Source organism: Trichechus manatus, unplaced genomic scaffold, assembly GCF_000243295.1.
Source record: "Trichechus manatus latirostris isolate Lorelei unplaced genomic scaffold, TriManLat1.0 scaffold00054, whole genome shotgun sequence".
NCBI lineage: Eukaryota > Metazoa > Chordata > Mammalia > Sirenia > Trichechidae > Trichechus > Trichechus manatus.
Window position 1 is genome coordinate 11,468,641 of NW_004443990.1, and position 18,588 is coordinate 11,487,228.

General features: G+C 44.1%; 1 protein-coding gene across 2 annotated transcripts in view; it reads left to right on the forward strand.

Annotated features, from left to right (window-relative positions):
- The window catches only part of CA10 (carbonic anhydrase 10), a 543,166-nt gene extending 524,806 nt beyond the window's left edge, over nucleotides 1–18,360 (forward strand). The window contains exons 8-10 of one of the 2 annotated variants that reach the window (XM_004377910.1): nucleotides 13,502–13,656; nucleotides 15,038–15,212; nucleotides 17,061–18,360. In XM_004377910.1, coding sequence (XP_004377967.1) covers nucleotides 13,502–13,656; nucleotides 15,038–15,212; nucleotides 17,061–17,083 — 353 coding nt within the window. In that variant the 3' untranslated portion in view covers nucleotides 17,084–18,360. The remainder of the gene's footprint in view (nucleotides 1–13,501; nucleotides 13,657–15,037; nucleotides 15,213–17,060) is intronic. The other variant, XM_012555979.1, reaches the window with a different exon arrangement.
- The last annotated feature ends 228 nt before the right edge of the window (nucleotides 18,361–18,588 follow it).

The following is an 18,588-nucleotide window of genomic DNA, read 5'->3' on the forward strand; positions in this document are numbered from 1 at the left end:
ACGCCACCCAACACCACCTCCACCTCACCCTGGCAGCCAGCCCCTTGTACTGTCACTACCAGAATTACATCACAGTATAATTTCAGTGGAGCCCTGGTGGCGCAGTGATTAAAAAACTTGGCTGTTAACCAAAAGGTAGGCAGTTCAAATCCACCAGCTGCTCCTTGGAAACCATATGAGGCAGTTCTACTCTGTCCTGTAGGGTCACTATAAGTCGGAATTGACTCGATGGCAATGGGTTTTTTTGTTTTTTTTTATAGCTTCAGTGGGCCCTGCTCACTTAGACGCAGAGCCCATTCTGCAACATGCTGAGCTTAGGAACATGGAGATGACTCCAACTGAGCACTGCCAACACCCCAGCTCTGTGCTAAGTGTTTTACAAGCAGTACCTTATCTGGTGCTCACTAAGTACCCACCTTCGAAACAGATACGGTTGTTATCCCCAATTTACAGATGAGGAAATTGAGGTTCCAGGAAGTGAAATCATGACCAAGGACACACATCTAGTAGGTGGCTGTATAAGCCATCAATTTCTGCATGAAAAGCAAGCATTCAACAGTAAACATTAACAGCTCACTGCTGTTAATCTGTGGGCTGGTTGGGTTGGCTCAGCTTCCAGCTACAGCTCTTCAGGGCAGCTGGGGCAGCTCGGCTCCACGTGATTCATTTTTCTTGGATCAGGAGGAGGCTGGGCAAGTACTTCTCATGATGGAGGTTGGAAACACGTGAGGTTGTTTAAGGCCTAGGCTTGAAATGCACACACACTGTCACTTGCCTCCACTTTCCGCTGGCCAAAGTGAGTCATGTAGCCAAACATCAAAATTCTGCCATGATGGGGAGAGAGTGAACATTTGCTGAACAATAATCTACTCTCCCATAGCCGGAGAGCAAGAACTCCAACACAGTCCTCCCACGATCTTCCTACGCCCCTTCCTCCCTATCATGTATCCTCCCTAAGGAATAAGGAAAGCTTAGCTCTGGGGTCTTAAAATTAGTTGTAACGCAGATACTTTCACAAACATCAAACTTGTCGGCATATTTTTCTCTTAACTCCTTCAGCTCAGTTTGAAGAGCCATCTCTACTAGTATTTGCTTCCACTTGGAAGGGATACAAACCACCCATAGAACTTGTGAGCGCTATGACAGCTCAGGTTCATCCCAGCCTAAATTCTCTGCAACTCCTGCCTGTCCCTTGGCATGGGACCACCAGTAGAAACCAGTGTCATCCAGAGTGACACAGTGGCATTGCTGTTACTGGCACACACAGTAACTAGAGAAGGTGCAGTGATTGGTTCTAGATGGGGTCCATCTTCCCCATCAGTCTTCCCCTTGTAGGCCATTGTCATGAGAAGCCAGTGTAAGACTTGGAGCAGAAGAGTGACATCTAACAAGAGACTCAGTCTTGTGTGTAGGTGGAGAATAGACTATAGGGGGGCAGGGTGAAAGTTGGGAGATGATTCCAGCAATCCAAATATGAGGTGATGTTGACCATGAGTAGGCTGGTATAATCGTCCTCAGAGTGGGTTCCCTCCCACGCCTCCACAAACATCCTCTCCCACTCTCACTCCCTCACTTCCAGGGAGGTCCGAAGCAACTCTCTGGCCCACATGTGAAGGCTTTTCTCCTCTTTGGGGCTAGCCCTCTGCCTGGTCTGGGGTCTATTCCAGTGCTGAGGTTCTCTGTTTCCTTCATTCAGCTTATTCAACAGATATTTATCAAGCAGCTATTTTGTGCTAGTTTCTATTCTAGATGTTTGGGATACATCAATGAATAAACACAGATGAAAATCTCTATCCTTGGGGATATTCTAATATTCTGATATATTCTACTATGGGGAAACACAATAAGCAATCAACATAATAAATAGTAAAATATATTATGTTTGAAGGTAATAAGTGCTACAGGGAAAAAAGGTGGGGAAGGGTTAGAGGGACCAAGGTTCAGGAGAAGGCTGAAATTTTTAAGTGGTGTGGTCAAGGATAACCTTCATTAAGAAGGTACAAAACTTCTGTCCTTTGACTAGAAACCTAGAAGTAAAGGATAGCCCAGCCTACCCTCTCTGGTTATCTGCAGGGGCAGAAAGCATTCTAGGCAGAGGGAACAGCTCCTTCAAAGGCCTCAAGGCCTGTCTGGTTTGGTCATAGAACAACAATAAGGCCAGTGTGGCTACAGCCCAGACAGCAGGGAAGAAAGTAGTAGAAGACAAAGTCATAGAGGCCAGGAGGGAACAGGTCATGTAAGGCATTGTAATGAGAAGTCAATGTTAGACTTTGTGCAGAGAGTGGCATGATCTGCTGGCAAAAGTCACTCTGGCTGCTCTGTTGAGAAGAGACTATAGAAGAGCAAGGGTGGATGTTAGAAGGGCATTGCAGCCATCCACAGGCTGAGACAATGGCGATCATGGCCAGGTTGATGTGGTGGAGGTGGTGAGAAATGACTGGGTGTATTTTGAAGATTTCTTGATAGGTCCGATGTGTGATATAAGTCAGGATGACTGTAAGATTTTTAGTCTGAGCAACTGGAAGGAAGGCGGTTCCATCAACTGAGATGGGAAAGACTGTGAATGAAGCATATTCGTGGGAGGGGAGGGAACCAGAAGTTTTGAACATGTTAAGTTTGAGATGCCTATTAGGCATCCAAGAATAGATGTCAAGTAGGCAGTTGGACATATGAGTCTGGATTTTAGGAGAGAGGTCTGAAGATATAAATGTGGAAGTCATCAGCATACAGATGGTATTTAAACCTGGGTGAAACCATGGGAGTGAGACTAAATAGAGAATAGAAGCAGGACATCTCCCTTTTGAAAGAGCAGCTCAGATCCTCGTGACCTAGGATTGCAAATCACTTCTAAAGAGACTGAAACATCCCACCCTTGAAGAGGCTCCAGGGTAGCTGTCTCCTAGGTGAGCTGAGTATGGGGGTGGGGCAAGCATGGAAGCCTAGAGTGACATCACCATAAAATGGCAGCTAGTAGGGACACAGAGTCCACTTGACTGGTTTACAGGATTGGGCATGTATTGGGTGACCAGGAGAAAAGGAAAATGTGCAAAATTATTCTTTTGAGAGAGGAAAATCAGTGCCAGGAAATCCAAAAAAGGAGGAAAGGAGAATCTTGCCAAGAGGACTGGGAATTCTGGAATCCAGACACCATGCTGGTGAAGACCACCATAGTCATGGGAGGCAGTGTGCTCTAGTCAAGAGACATGAACTAGGCAGACCTGTCTTCCTATCCTGGCTCTACCACTTCCTTTGCTGTGTAACTTCAGGCAAGTTTCTTAACATCTCTGAGATATAATTTCCTCCTCTGTAAAACAAGGATATTGAGAGGGTTGGGGTGAGGATTACATAAAGTAATGAGTCAAGTGCCTGGACAATGACATATAAATTTGGTGCATAATAAATATATGTCCTCTCTTCCTCCTAATTAAACATAAATATGGGTGGTGCAAATGGTTAATGTGCTTGGCTACTACCAAAAGGTTGGCGGTTCAAGTCCACCCAGAAGTGCCTCAGAAGAAAGGTCTGGCAATCTACTTCTGAAAAATCAGCCTTGAAAACCCTGTGGAGCATGGTTCTACTCTGACACACATAAAGTCACTGTAAGTCAGAGTCAACTCCACGGCCACTGCTTTTTTTTTTTAATGTGTAGAGAGGAGTTAAAACACTGTCCTAAGGCACATGATGATCAAACTGGGAAGCAGGTCACTATGGTCAAACCCATTGCCGTGGACTCAATACCAAAACATAGCAACCCTATACGACAGAGTAGAACTGCCACATAGGGTTTCCAAGGAGTAGCTGGTGGATTCGAACTGGCAGCCGTTTTGGTTAGCAGCCATAGCTTGCCATAGCTCTTAGCCACTGCGCCACCAGGGCTCCAGGTCACTATGGTACCAAATAAAAATTATGATGAAGGTGAATACAATACAGGGCACACAGGCAACAGAGTTTGCTGGCTTGAAATGAAGCACGGCTTCTGTGCGTGAATCAGTGCAATAGAAGGTAATGACCTAGTGAGGGTCTACTACTTTCCGTGCAAGCTTAGACTTCATACATCTAAGAGTGAAGCTTATAAAACACTCTCGCTGGCCGGGACCACCAATGGAAAAGACCAGCTTGAATTAATTTCAGGCTGAATTTTGAAAGTCTTCTAAAGAAAATCCATTTTATTAAAGCTAAATTCCCCTTCTACAGATTGAGGGTCAAGACTGAAATCATGGCATTAAAAAATGGATTTTCTGAATGGATTTTCTGGAGGAGACATTGGTAATTTGCACACAAAAAAATGTTTTTAATGCATTGTATTGGGATGGTGCCAATATGCCTCCGTTTTCCTTGTGTTAATTAATTAGCAGACACAGGAGCCTAATTCATAAAAGGTAAAAGGTCTTCTCTTTTCAGTACCCACCTGATTGCATTGAGCTAGCATTTCTATCCAAAGGACATTATTTTCTGAAAAGAGATTTCATGGTGTTTTTAAGTGGTAAAACTAGTGACTAATGGAGTGCAAAGAGCCTTCTTAAATGGTAAGAGGGAGTAGTTACGAGAACATTACATGTAAATGAACGCTTCTTCCAATGTCCTAGGACAATGTATCATTTTGGTAGCTTCATTTTCCTTCAATTTCATGTGCCCTGTTCATTTCATAATGAGCCCTGGTGGCACAATGGTCAAGTGCTCGGCTGCTAACTGAAAGGTCAGAGGTTTGAACCCACCCAGTGGCTCCATGGGAGAAAACACCTGGCTATCTACTCCAATAAAGATGACAGCCCAGGAAACCCTACGTGGCAGTTCTACTCTGTCATATAGGGTTGCTGTGAGTTGGAATCAGCACACAAACAACGTTCATTTCATGGAATGTCCCTGGGTGGCATGAGCCTTTTTGTTTTTCATTGTTGTGCTTTAAGTGAAAGTTTACAATTCAAGTTAGTCTCTCATACAAAAATTTATACATACAATGTTTTGTGACCCTAGTCGCTCTCCCTATACCGTGACAGCACACTCCTCCCTTCCACCCTGCATTTCCCGTGTCCGTTCAACTAGCTCCTGACCCTCTCTACCCTCTCATCTCGCCTCTGGACAGGAGCTGCCCATTTAGTCTCATGTATCTACTTGAACTAAGAAGCACACTCTTCACGAGTATCATTCTGTGTCCCATAGTCCAGTCTAATCTTTGTCTGAAGAGTTGGCCTCGGGAATGGTTTTAGTTTTGGGCTAACAGAGAGTCCGAAGGCCATGTCTTCCGGGGTCCCTCCAGTCTCAATCAAACCATTAAGTCTGGTCTTTTTACTAGAATTTGAGTTCTGCACCCCACTTTTCTCCTGCTCCATCAGGGATTCTCTGTTGGCACAAGCCATTTTCAATCAGCTACTAACCTAAAGTTTGGTGGTTCAAACCCACCCAGCAGTGCCACAGAAGAAAGTCCTGGTGATCTGTTTTTGTAAAGATTATAGTAGAGAAAATGCTGTAGCGCAGTTCTATTGTATAACACATGGGGTCGTGATGAGTCAGAATTGACTTGACAGCAATGGTTTTTTTTTTTAATTGTTATTATTCATTTCATAAAGTCCCTGGGTGGTGCAAATGGTTAACATGCCTAGCTGCCAACTGAAAAGTTGGAGGTTCAAGCCCACCCAGAAGTGCCTCAGAAGAAAGGCCTGTGATTTATTCTGAAAAATCAGCCATTGGAAACCCTATCCAGCACAATTCTACTCTGACACACATGGGGGTCACCATAAGTCGAAATCAACTCAATGCCAACTGCTTTTTTTATTCAGTTGATAGATAGTTAATACAATGGCAAACTTCAGTCCAATAACCATCCAAAGGATCACAAATTCCAAATTTAAAAAGATCTGGCTATTGCCTTAATATTTATTTCCTCCAAGGAAACAAAGGCACACAACAAGGGCTTCAGACCGGTTTGTTTCAGTTCGAACCCTGGCTGATAATTTGCATTTCTAACAAGTTCCGGCAATGCTAATGCTGCTGGTTAGGGACCAATTCTGAGAACCATTAGTAGAGCTTTTCAAACATTTCACATTCCAATTAATGGATGTTTGCAACTGTTTCTTCTCATTTTGAGTCGTGCCACATCAGTAAATGAAGGTCTCGAAAGCTTGACTCCATCCACGTCATTAAGGTTGTCTCTACTTCAAGGAGGCAGCTCTTCCCCAGTCATATTTTGAGTGCCTTCCAACATGAGGGGCTCATCTTCTGGCACTATATCAGACAATGTTCCGCTGCTATTCATAAGGTTTTCAAAGGCCAATTTTTTTCAGAAGTAGATCGCCAGGTCCTTCTTCCTAGTCTGTGTTAGGCTGGAAGCTCCTCTAAAGCTCCGCTGAAAACTGTCCATCATGGGTGACCCTCCTGGTATTTGAAATACCAGTGGCATAGCTTCCGGCATCACAGCAACACGCAAGCCACCACGGTACAACAAACTGACAGACGAGTGGTAGACTAATAGAGCAGTGGTTCTCAAATTTTATTATACATAAGAATTACCTGGGGATCTTATTAAAATGTAGATTCTGATTCAGTATATCTGGGGTGGAAATTCAAATTCTCAGCAGGGGTTCGAACCAGAACGAACCAGTTGGAAACTGAAGGCATTTGGTGGAGGGCTTTTATGTTTCAACAGACGGTAAAAGCCCCTTAAAACATCTGTTCAGTCTTGCCTGTTTAGAACTTTGCTTCAGGTGCCCTGTCGAAAAGACGAATGTGTAGGCAAGGACAGACCAAGCTGTAACTGCCTTACATTGCTCAGTTCCTTGGGAATTGTTCTGTGTGCCGGCCCCTCCGAGGGACATGCTGTTAAATGTGACGGAATATCTATCAGCAGGGAGGGAGTTTAAGCACATTGCTCCCAGTGCCTGCCTCTGTGCTTAATTGAACTTGTAGTCTTACTTTCATTTCAAAGGAATGGCTTTGGAAATGTTTTCACAGAACGTGAAATGCGCCACACCACTTCCCATGTTGCCATCTAAGTAGTAACTCAAGTCAGCGAAGAACAGAAAAGGAGCAGCCTAGCTCCATGAATCCAGTTCTCGGAGGCACTTCTTCTCATTTATTGTTTGTGTAGTACAAAAAAATCGTATTACTTTATTCTTTAGTAACTGCTTTTTTTCATTTCTGTTGAATTTGCCTCGGATTATGAGAGGAAATGTCATTCCATCTGAGAAAATTGTCAAATAGTTCCATATTGATCAGAAGCAAGTCCGACATTGATCTCTGGAACTGCTATGCTTTGTTCTCCTCGCATCGTTCTCTCTGAATGAGAACTTCATAAGCAGGATGTTAAATCTCATCAGTGGTCCACAGAACTAAGCATGATGCATTTCACAGAGGCTGCCGTTGACGTTTAGGCTAAGGGAACGATCCACCACAGTGCAGCCCTAGGCATTTCATCATATTGTGCTTCTCTTTAAAAGAGAGACGGAAAAAAAAGGTCAGCTTGGGAGTTGTGTTCATGGCTGAAAATTCAGCATAAGATAAATCGTAGAGTCAGCAAAAATGTGTCATAAAATCAAAGTGACAGCTGTCAACTTCTATAGTCATTTGAAACGATGAAATCATGTTATGAACTATGCATAAATATTCTACATCTTTTAATTATCCAACGGATCTTCCTGTACTATAAAGATACAGCCAACACATTACAAATTACAACAACATCATACCAAAAACTTGATTTACCTAAGATAAATGTGGTTATGTAGGCTTGTTGAGGTCCCTGGGTGGCACAAACCACTCACGCTTGGCTGCTAACCAAAAGGTTGACAGTTCGAACCCACCCAGCCTGGCGATCTGTTTTCATAAAGATTTCAGCCAAGAAAACCCTATGGAGCAGTTCTACTCTGTAACACATGGGGTTGCCATGAGTTGGGATGGACTGGACAGCAACAGGCTAGGCTTGTTTATGTCAAAGGAGGTTTTGGATCCACAGAATTTTTTATCTGAAGGGAACCTTAGCAGTTATCTAGAATAATCCACTGCCTCCCAAGTGAGGGGTTATGTGGTTTACCTAGGAAGGAGCAAGCAGTAAGTTTCTGGCAAGGCAAGAATATGAACTTAGACTTGAATTAGAACTCCTGACTTGAAGTCCAGGGCTTTGTCTTTAATAAGCTATCTCTTCATATAATAGGTGTAGAAAGATGATAGAGAGATGGTAGATAGATAGATACATATATACGTATATAGATACTTAGATACACAGATTGATACATAGATAAAACCTCTATGTAACACTACTCATGAAAATTTATTTGAACTTCTGCCATCACTTCCTGTCAATAAATATTCTCGAAGCATGCAGAGACATGCATCATCATGCCCTCTGAGCTTCACCCCAAATTTGTACCTCTCTGTTCACGAATAATTCTGACCTCCTGTAGACCTTTGCTTCTTTACTAAAGAGTATACTGGTGAGAGTTTCCAAGATCAGAAGCCGCCTTCCAGCGCATGAGTTCTCAGGTTCCTTTCTGTCTACAACCTCCAGATGATGACACTGACTTACATAAAACAGATGTTGTCTTCTGGTTGCCTTGACACTAGGGGTGAAAACTGCTAGTTTGGCCCATATTCTTTTCTTTGGTCCCACTGCCTTCATCCTGCCAAATACACAAGCAAACCTCAACGGGGAGAAAAGATATAAAAAAGTAGCTTGTGGAATATACCATGTGTTCTTCGTTCTCAAATTCCAATACTTAAAAGACAGAACATAGATTTAACGTGGCTTTTGAGACAGTGTAGTGAGTTGTGGGATTAAACCTTCATGTTAAATGCACACCAGTTTCAGCAATGTCAGGGTGGGGGTGTGGGCATGTTTGGTGTAGAAGCATGTAATTTCATCTAGAGAAGGAAGCAGGGACCCACAGTCTGACCCCAGGATCCTGGTTGTGATATATATTGGGGGGAGGGCTGGAGGGTGGCAGGCAGTGTGTATTGAAGCTAATAGCAGGGACTGGAGCCTCAGAGATTTCTTTTCACATCATCTGACAGCTAATGTTGCCTTAGCTTCTGCCCTTCCACCAGCAGGTGGAGCTGCTGCAGAAACCATTTCCGTCATTTAACCAAAAATCAAACCCATTGCTGTCGAGTCGATTCTGACTCATAGGCACCCTATAGGACAGGGCAGAATTGCCCCATAGGGTTTCCAAGGAGCAGCTGGTGGATTTGAACTGCCATCTTTTTGGTTAGCAGCCGAGCTCTCAAACCACTGCTCCACCAGGGCTCATTCATTCATGCAGTCAACCAATATTTATTGAGCATCCACTATTTAGTGGACCCCATGTGGGGCTTGGGGATTCCAACATAAAAGATGCAAACCATTCCCTGAAAGGCGTATAGCTAGTGGGAGCAGGCAAATAGGTCAATCATTATTTTCAAGCTCATTCAGTAAATATGTGAACAAGGAGAGCACGGAGCACAGAGAAGGGCACTAACCCAGCCAGGGAGTCCTCAGGGAGGACAAGCAGTAGTTATCAGGGGTAAGTGGATAATCTTCCCTTGCCAGTCCTTGGGAGTGGGCAAGGGCATTCCAGGCAGGGAGGAGTGACATCAGTGCTACCCAGCATTACTGAGTGCTTACCGTGGACCTGACCGTAATCTCATTTGTTCCCCAAACAATCCTGTGAGGCAGGTACTCCAACCATCTGCATATTACAGATGTGGAAACTGAGGCTCAGATGGTTACCTGCATGTCCAAGGTCACACAGACAGTAAGCACCAAAGTCCACACTCAAACTCAGGTCTGAGTCCAAAGCTCACACTCTTCACCAGTGCGCCTTTCCAAGTTCTGTAGCTGGAGGAAATAAAGGGGCAAAAAGTAAACTACAGGTATTAACAAGATTCATGGAAAGAATAAAATGGTAAATGAGGCGCGTGGGAGGGCGGACGCTGCCTGTGTTCTCAGATGATGATTGTATGTAGCCAGAGAAGTGGACAAAGAGGAATCTCCTGGCAGGACCACAGCACGTGGAGTCCAAGGGCATCAGCGCAGTGGTGCTCTGGAGACACTTGCGTTGTTGCCCTACTGTGTGGGATAAGTCCATGAACACAGCCTCTTGCCTCGTCTCCTAGCCTGCCCCTCACCTCACCCCATTCTTCAAATGAAGGTGCAACACAGAGGTTGGGTATAGTTTCAGAGAAACATAAATGCTCTTTTTCTTTACTCCAGCCTTGCCTGGAATGTCCCTCATTCTACTGCCTCCTTCCTTCCCTCATCCCCACCGCCCCGAATAAAATAAAATGCAATAATAGCCACATGCTAGAGTACCCAATATGCTCTGCATGCAAGCTTGGTTAAACAAATCACATTGACCTTTAACAAAAATGTTCAGAATGCTTCCTTCTCTCATTCGATATGTTAATCTTCAGGCCAAACCACCATAAGTGCAAGCCTCATTAAGTGCAAATCTGCTCATGCTACTCCCCTGCTTAAAACCCTTCAGTGGCTCTGCGATGCCTACAGGATGAAGCCCCAACTCCCAACAGTGCCGTCCGAGGACCATCGGGGTGTGGCCTGGGCTGACCCCACCCACCTCATTTCTCACAATGTCCCTCCCCCTGCATCTCACCCACACTCCAGCTGTCCCCGACTGCACAGCTCTCTATACTTCCTTTGCTCTTTCTCTAACATGACTTTGTCTGCAATGCCCTTGACAGCCCCTTCTCCTGCCAGCTGCACACTGATTACCTTCTGTGTTCAAGATGCAGTTCATGTCAGCGCCTTGTTTAAACCTCTCCTGAGTCCCACCCCCAGGCAGAACTGACAACCTCTCAATGTACCCACTACAGACATATATCACTGCCTCTGTGGCTCCTTGCTATATTCACTTAATTAGGTCCTGCTCACGTAGACCTCCCTTAGTGGCTTAGGGGCTTAATCCACAGAGTCCAATGATGGATTCCCAAAGTAAGTCTGTTGTGTTGGCGTCTGATCCAACTGCCGAGGACCATCACATACTGTGTGCTCTGAGCACTGGGGCTTTGTCATGGAAGCATCTGATCACACAGGCCACTGTGTAACCCAGCCTGGCCACACTGCCATCATTACTTCTCTCACTGGCTTGGTCAGGTTCCCTGGTTGTTTTGATATAAAGGCAGAAACATTCAGATGTAAAGTGAAGGAAAGTCCTTCCTCCTAGTGTTGGTTCCCAAGTCCAGCTTGACTGTGCAGAGCCCCACAGAGGCTCAGTTACCCTGTTAGGGGTGTAGGAGGCCTGGAGGGGCAGCTTTGGATGGAAGAGCAAATGGTGTTTTTATTTAAATCATTCCAAACCACTGGCTCAGGTGATTTCCTCCTAATGGAATCGACAAGGAAAGATGGCTCTTTCTTACCAGAGAAAGTTGAGTGAGCAATTTCTTGAGGAAGGGGGAAAGGTGGGAGGGAAGAGCGTCTTTGTCCTGGAAAGTGATTAACAGCATTAATGCTCAGGATCAGTGGATAAGTGCAGGCCAAGCCAAGGTGCACTGATCACCCCCAACATCATAGTCTATGTGTATTTCTTTTCTCATTTATTGTCTGTCCGATTAGAATGAGGGCAGGCACTTCGTCTGTCTCATTCATTGCTCTATCCCCAGATCCTAATGCCATGCCCAGCACAAAGTAGGTGCTCAGTGAATATTTTTTGAATAAATGAAAGACCCATGGTCTGCAAGTTAGGAGAGCTGGGTTCCAGTTCCCACTCCACAACCACCAACTAGCTTTGTGACCTTTGCCTCTCTGGTCCCAGTTCTTGTCCATAAGGAAGTTATTATCTGCCCTGTCAATCTTATAGGGTCAGCATGTGTGCACAGTACTGTACTTGAAGGATTATACTGAAGAGCTAGTCCTGTCCCACTGGGAGGTGGACATGTAGTTAAGAGAGCGTACGTGAATCCAGGGGGGCTGGGGCAGCCAGTCTAACCCCTCTGCCAACTAAGGTTTTGGTCCCTGGCATGTTTTCTCCAGGCCACATAGATCAGCCACGGTGGTGGACACTCATGACACACCTGGGGATTTGGGACCTTTGGAGACATAGATCTGGAATTGCTGGGGTACAGAGGGCAATTAAAGCCAAGGGTGTAGATGGAGTACCCTAGGATGAAAGTATAGGGCGAGAAAAGAAGACAACCTCACACTTCTCCTCGGAGAAAGCCAACATTGACAGAAGCAGGAGCAAACACAGAGCCTAGAAGGAATGGCCAGAGAAACAGGAATATTGAGCAGTGTCTTGGAAGCCAGGAGAGCGCAGTGTGACAAGGGAAGGGAGGAGGGATCGTGGGGAGAGGGAGAAGGTGAAAATAGTCCATTTCAGTCTATTAAGTTTGGAAAACTCCAGTACATTACGATTTTGTAAGAATACAACCAACACATTGGATAAAAAAAAAATTAAAAGGAAATACACCAAAATGCTAATGGTAATTGTTTTAGATTATTGGGTTTGTTATTATTTTCTTCTTCTTTTCTCTCTGTCCACACAGTCTAATATGTATTCATATCACTTTTATAACTGAAAAGGTATATTTAATAATAGAAAATGTATGAGTGTGAATACCTCAAATAGGTGTAAGAGAAAAGACTATTTGCATGGGCCTGACAGGAAGGTCCCTGGGTGGCACAGTTTGTCCTCCACTATTAACCAACAGGTTGGTGGTCCGAAATCACCCAGTAGCACTACAGAATAAAGGCCTGGCAAGCTACTTCCATAAATGTTACAAACATTGAAAACCCTATGGAGCACATGGGGTCGCCATGAGTCAGAATCAATTTAAATGGCAATGAGTTTGGTTTTTTTGTTTGTTTTGTTTTGTTTTTGACAGAGAGGCGATACACAAAAAATGAAATCAGTTGTTGAACTTAACTATTGAAATCATGGTAGGATTTGGCCTGATTTATGTTTCTTTTTAAAAGTATTTTCTGAATGTTCTTCTGATATAGTCTGTAATTAAGAATGATGACCAAGCAACTTTTCTACAAGTTCTGGAGCCTTTAATTGTGCATTTCATTATGATGACAATGCTTATGGGTCTAAGTCTTGGGAGACCATAACCAAGGACTTGGCCTTTCAAATATTCCTTGTGGTAGATCGTATCCCTGCTCATCAACATCCAGTGCCCCATTCTGTGGGAGGAATGTGTTTCCTTGCATCTCTGACATCTGGCTTGGCCATATGACTTCTTTACTACCAAAATGTGAGCAGAAGTCGCATGTGCCTCCTCTGGGATGGACGCTTTAAGAGCCAACATATGTTTCACCATGCTTGCTTCCCCTCTCTCCTTGTGATTCACAAGAGTCCAGAGTGCAGACAACAATGACATAAAGGGACAGCCTCAGCCAACGTGGAATGGACCTTTGTTGTTTAAAGCAATTGAGATTTGGGTGCTGTTTGTTACTACAGCCTGTTCTGACAGATACAGCCTTCTGGAATCCAAATATATATATATATATATCTCAGGAAAATCAGCACTTTTTCAAGAAACCCAATTCTTAAGTCTTTCTCGTTTTCTTCTCTAGATGATGCATATTTACTACAGGGACTTAATATAGAGGAACTATATCCAGAAACCTCTAGTTTCATTACTTACGATGGGTCGATGACTATCCCACCCTGCTATGAGACAGCAAGTTGGATAATAATGAATAAACCTGTCTATATAACCAGGATGCAGGTGAGCTTCTCTGTGGTCCCTTAGCTAGTGGGGAAGGTGATGTGAAGACTGGCTGGGTTTGTGGAGTGGTGTTTAAAGAAACAGCCTTTTAAAAGTTTTCACATGAACTAACTGTAGAAGCATCCCACCTGCCTAAGTGAGAAAAGACAGCATGGTTAGTTCTGAAAATGTGCTCTGTGGCTACAATGTTCAACAAAAACAACAGATGATGGAAATGTGTTTGGAAAAAGCTGGGTTAAAAAAAGTTAAATAGAATTCATTACTGGAGGGTTTCTCAGGGTCTTTAAAATGACAATACATGTCAGTCAGTCTCCAAGAGGAGGCAAAACGATATGCAGCATTTCACTGTTTTCAGAGCATCTCACAGGACTAGTATTCCTCAGAACCAGATGGGAACAAGTTTGTCTCTGCCTCTGCTTCCCACTTTGCTAATGGCTCATTGTGTGCCCATGGGCCCATCACCCCACAGCTCTGAGATAAATACTCTTCCTCTTCATAAGGGGGGTAAATTAGATGAGCCTGTCCCAGCTCTGACATTCTACGATTGTGACAGTCTATACAAACTCAAAGGAAAGATGAGCAGAATCCAGCCTCTTTGTTGTGCTCACATGCTAACAACAATTTGAACAATCTGAAGTCCCTAATCCAATCTGTATTGATTGGGACTCTTTGAATTACAAGTAACAGTAACCCCCTCCAGATAGCTTCAGCTTAAAAAGGGGGATGTATTTAATAGATACTGGGGCATCTTACGGAATTTAAGATCAAAAATTGATGTCAGGAATTCAAGGGAATCAGAACCCCAGAAGCTCTCTCTCTCTTTCTCCCCACATCTTACTACACATTTGCTTCACTCCACTGTCCTGCTAGAGACCGTCTTCCTTTGCTTCACAGTCCTGTGGTGGAACATGTCGGCAAACGTTACAGTCCAGCTACTAGCCCTGATTTCAAATTCACAGAAAAGGAACCAGATTGGTCTAGCTTAGTTTATCTCTGTGCCCTGGGCCAATCACTATGCTCTGGATAATACCAATATGGAAGTCATGGAATTATTGACCCACAGGGTGTCAGAGAAAGAAGGGAACCTGGAGAACACCTACTTGGATTTCCTCTTTTGATGGCATATTTTACTATGAAAGAGAGTAAATGACTTTTCCAGAGACATGAAAGTGAGCTAGAGGCAAGGCTCACTCCATGCATGGAGCCATGAGTGGACCTGCAGCACAAATGAACCCATGAACAAAGGGCCCTGAGGGGCTCACATGCCCTTCCCAGTCAGCCAGTACCACCACAGTAGACTGGCCAATGGACTACGTAGTCTTACTTCTTCCCTAGTGCATTTGAGGATGCGTGGGTCTCACAGCTACTCTTCTCTCCTCAGATGCATTCCTTACGCCTGCTCAGCCAGAATCAGCCATCTCAGATATTCCTGAGCATGAGTGACAACTTCAGGCCTGTTCAGCCACTCAACAACCGCTGCATCCGCACCAACATCAACTTCAGTTTACAGGGGAAGGACTGTCCAAACAACCGAGCCCAGAAGCTTCAGTATAGAGGTGGGTTCAGTGGCTCAGAGAGCAATGGTCTCAGCCCAAAGCTAAGTCTTTCCACTGAGACCTGCTCTAAAAGACCCTCTGGGTCAGGCAAGACAGCCCTTTTTCTCCCCATTTTACAGAAGAGCCCAGAGAGGCTGATTTGCCCAAGGTTATCAGCTAGAACAATACAGCTAGTAGCATTTAGAGCTTTTGTTCATCTGCAAGATGAGGCCCTCTGCTCCCCAGGTGAGCAAATACTCAGGGTGCCAGAACACTGGGATCCAATGAGGTAATATGTGTGAACGCATCTTTGTCCTCTGCTATTTCTCTGGAAGTGATTATTATAGCTACTAAAGAGAACATTTAAGATGACTCCCACAACCTGTAACACTCTGGTCCACACCCAGCCCCCTCTGTTCTCTTCCTCCACACTGACTAAATATCTGTTGATCATTGTAACAAACCCTTGTCACAGACAGGAAAATGGAAGCAGGGCAGTGTCATGGAAATGCCCTGGAGTAGGAGTCAGGACACTTGAGGTCAAGCTTCATTTTGTCACTTAGTAGCCATGCAAACCCAGCCAAGTCATTTACCCCTCCAGACCTGGCTCCTTTCATTGGGGTATAACAGTCCCTATCCTGTCAACTATAGTCCCTGGGTGGTGCAGTTAACACGCTTGGCTGCTAACCAAAAGGTTGGAAGTTTGAGTCCACCCAGAGGCACCTTGGAAGAAAGGCCTGGCAATCTGCTTCTAAAAAAGTCAGCCATTGGAAACCCTGTGGAGCACAGTTATACTCCGACACACATGAGGTCTCCCTGAGTTGGAATCGATTCCATGGCACCTGGTGGTGGTGTATCCCATCTGCTTCACAGCTTGCTGTGAGGAGCAAATGAGAACCCAGATGGAGAAGGCCTTTGTAGCAATAATGAGCTGCCCAAATGTGGGGGAGTGTGGTTATCAGGCGGCTTCTAGAAACAGCCACCACCACTTCCCCACGGTCCCCAGTTTCATCTCTCCTATTTCCTCCATTTTTTCCTTTTTTTTTTCCCTCTCAGACACACTCACAAAATGTCAAAACAATAGATTCTCTGCTTCCACTGCCAGAACTACCAGGCAAATAAATACCCAACTCATTCATTGAGCCTTCTCTTTATTCAACACCTATTTATTGTGCACCTACTATGTCTCAAGATGTTATGGGGATACAGTGGTGATGAAGACAGATACAACCCCTATCCATACTGATATTACAGTCTAGAGCAGGGGTCAGTGAACTATCTCTGTAAAGGGCCAACTAGGAAATATCTTAGGCTCTGTAGGACTATACAGTCTCTGTTGCTTTCTGCCATTGTAGAGGGGAAAACAGTCATAGGCAATATGTAATTTACTGAGTGTGGCTGTATCCCAATAAAACTTTATTTACAAAAACAAGCAGCAGGCTAGATTTGGGCCTCAGGCTATACTTTTCACACCCCTGGTCTAGAGCACTACTCTAGATGAACTAGAAGTTTGCGCTAGAACGTTCTGCAATGAATGGAAATATTCTATATGTCTGTTACAATAGCTATTGAACACTTAAAGTGTGGCTAGAACAATGGAGCAGCTAAATTGTGAATTTTGTTTAATTTGTATTAATTTTAATTTATGGTCACTTCATGTGGCTAGTGGCTACCATACTGGATAGGACAGATTTAGAGGTTCATGGGGAGGTTGGTGGGGGCGGGGGGCGTAGCTGGGATACATTATAAGCAGATGTTTACAATACAGTCTCTTCCCTTTAGAGTAAGCTCCCCAAACTGTGTGCAAATCAATTCAGTTATGCCTTGTTTTGTGTTGTGTTTTCTTTTTTTCTTTCTCCCTCATTCCAGTAAATGAATGGCTCCTCAAGTAGGGAAGTAAGCCAAGAAGAATCCCGCCTCAGTGAAATGCTACAACTGTGAATTGATGTAACCTAGAATGTCCCCCTTCTTTCTTTTCTCTCCTTCCCTCCCCCAAGCCTCATTCACTCCTGGGATTGGCCCTTTCATCATGAAAGTATCTGCAACACCAAGGCAGAGAAACAAATCTCTTACACACACGCACAAACACGCATAAAAACACTCGTACATACATACACATACATGCAAACATACCTACACACATACACACTCATACAACCTCCATGCTGGGGGGTCAAATTTCAGAAACAAAAGGCTCATTCATCAGAGGTCTTAGAAGAAAATAACTTCACTTAACCTGATTACAATTTTAATACCGTTTTCCTGAACTAATAAATTTACCCAATGAGACTTTTCGGTCTTTGTACATACAAAATTCTTCCAAATTTTGAGAGAGGAGAAAACACGGCTCCGACACAGCATCAAGTGGGCTTTGTTCTTTGCATCAAGTAATCTCGGATAGTGTCCTAGGATCCTCTGAGGATGCTGGTGACAGGTGAGCCAGGACAAAGTTGACCAAGGACACTTATTTCTAGATTATGATTCTTCTGTTTACTCAAAAAAAAAAAAAAAAGGACAGACATTGAAGAGATACACATTGTATATATATCACTGCAGACTATAAAGAAATGGAATTATTTCCCTCTTTGTCACATATCTGTAGTAGGATTTGCCAAGATCAGAACTGATCCATTTGCTGTTTCTTGTTTTTCAAAGGTCATGCATTGTGTTTGGTTATTGTTAACAGCTCAATAAATGTGTTTAACGAGTTCATTTCATTTTTCTGGCTTTGGTCTTTTCTCCTTCCTTACAGGTGAAGCCCTGGCTCCATGCAACTGCATTCTTTGATTTCACTTGTTCCTTCATCTACATGTTTGGTTCATTTGCAACCAATTCTTACCGAGTTTGTGGCAATCAGGAATGCATTTGCTAAGCAAGCATACCTTTAATTCTACTCCATGGCTCAATCATTCATACAAGGTGAGATTCAGCCTGAGATAGCAGGCAACAGAGTTCTTGCATTTTGAAACTGCCATCCCCCCTGTGATGCTCCCTTGAAGGAATGCACTTTGCCTTGTAAATTCCTGGGAAAGGGGTGTCTTTTCTCTCCAGGTGCAGCCAGATCTCACACAGTACAAACGAATGCCTTTCTTTTCTTGTTTATAATGGTCATCACTGTGTTTGGTTACTGTCAAGAAATCAATAAATGTGTTTAACAAGTTACCCAGTACCCATGTCTGAGTTTATTGAGAAGGAGGAAGCTCCCTGCTGAAGCCTCTGAGTCCTGCTGGGTCCACAATCAATTGCATTACAGCCGGTGGGGGCAGCCAGAGCCACCAGAACAGCCCGTCTGGCCATTCCCACAGCCAGGTAATTAATACCCTGCTGAGAAAACGTATAGGCTTAGCTGCTGGAAGGGAAAACTTGGACAATCGTTCAGTGGCCAAATTAAAAATAA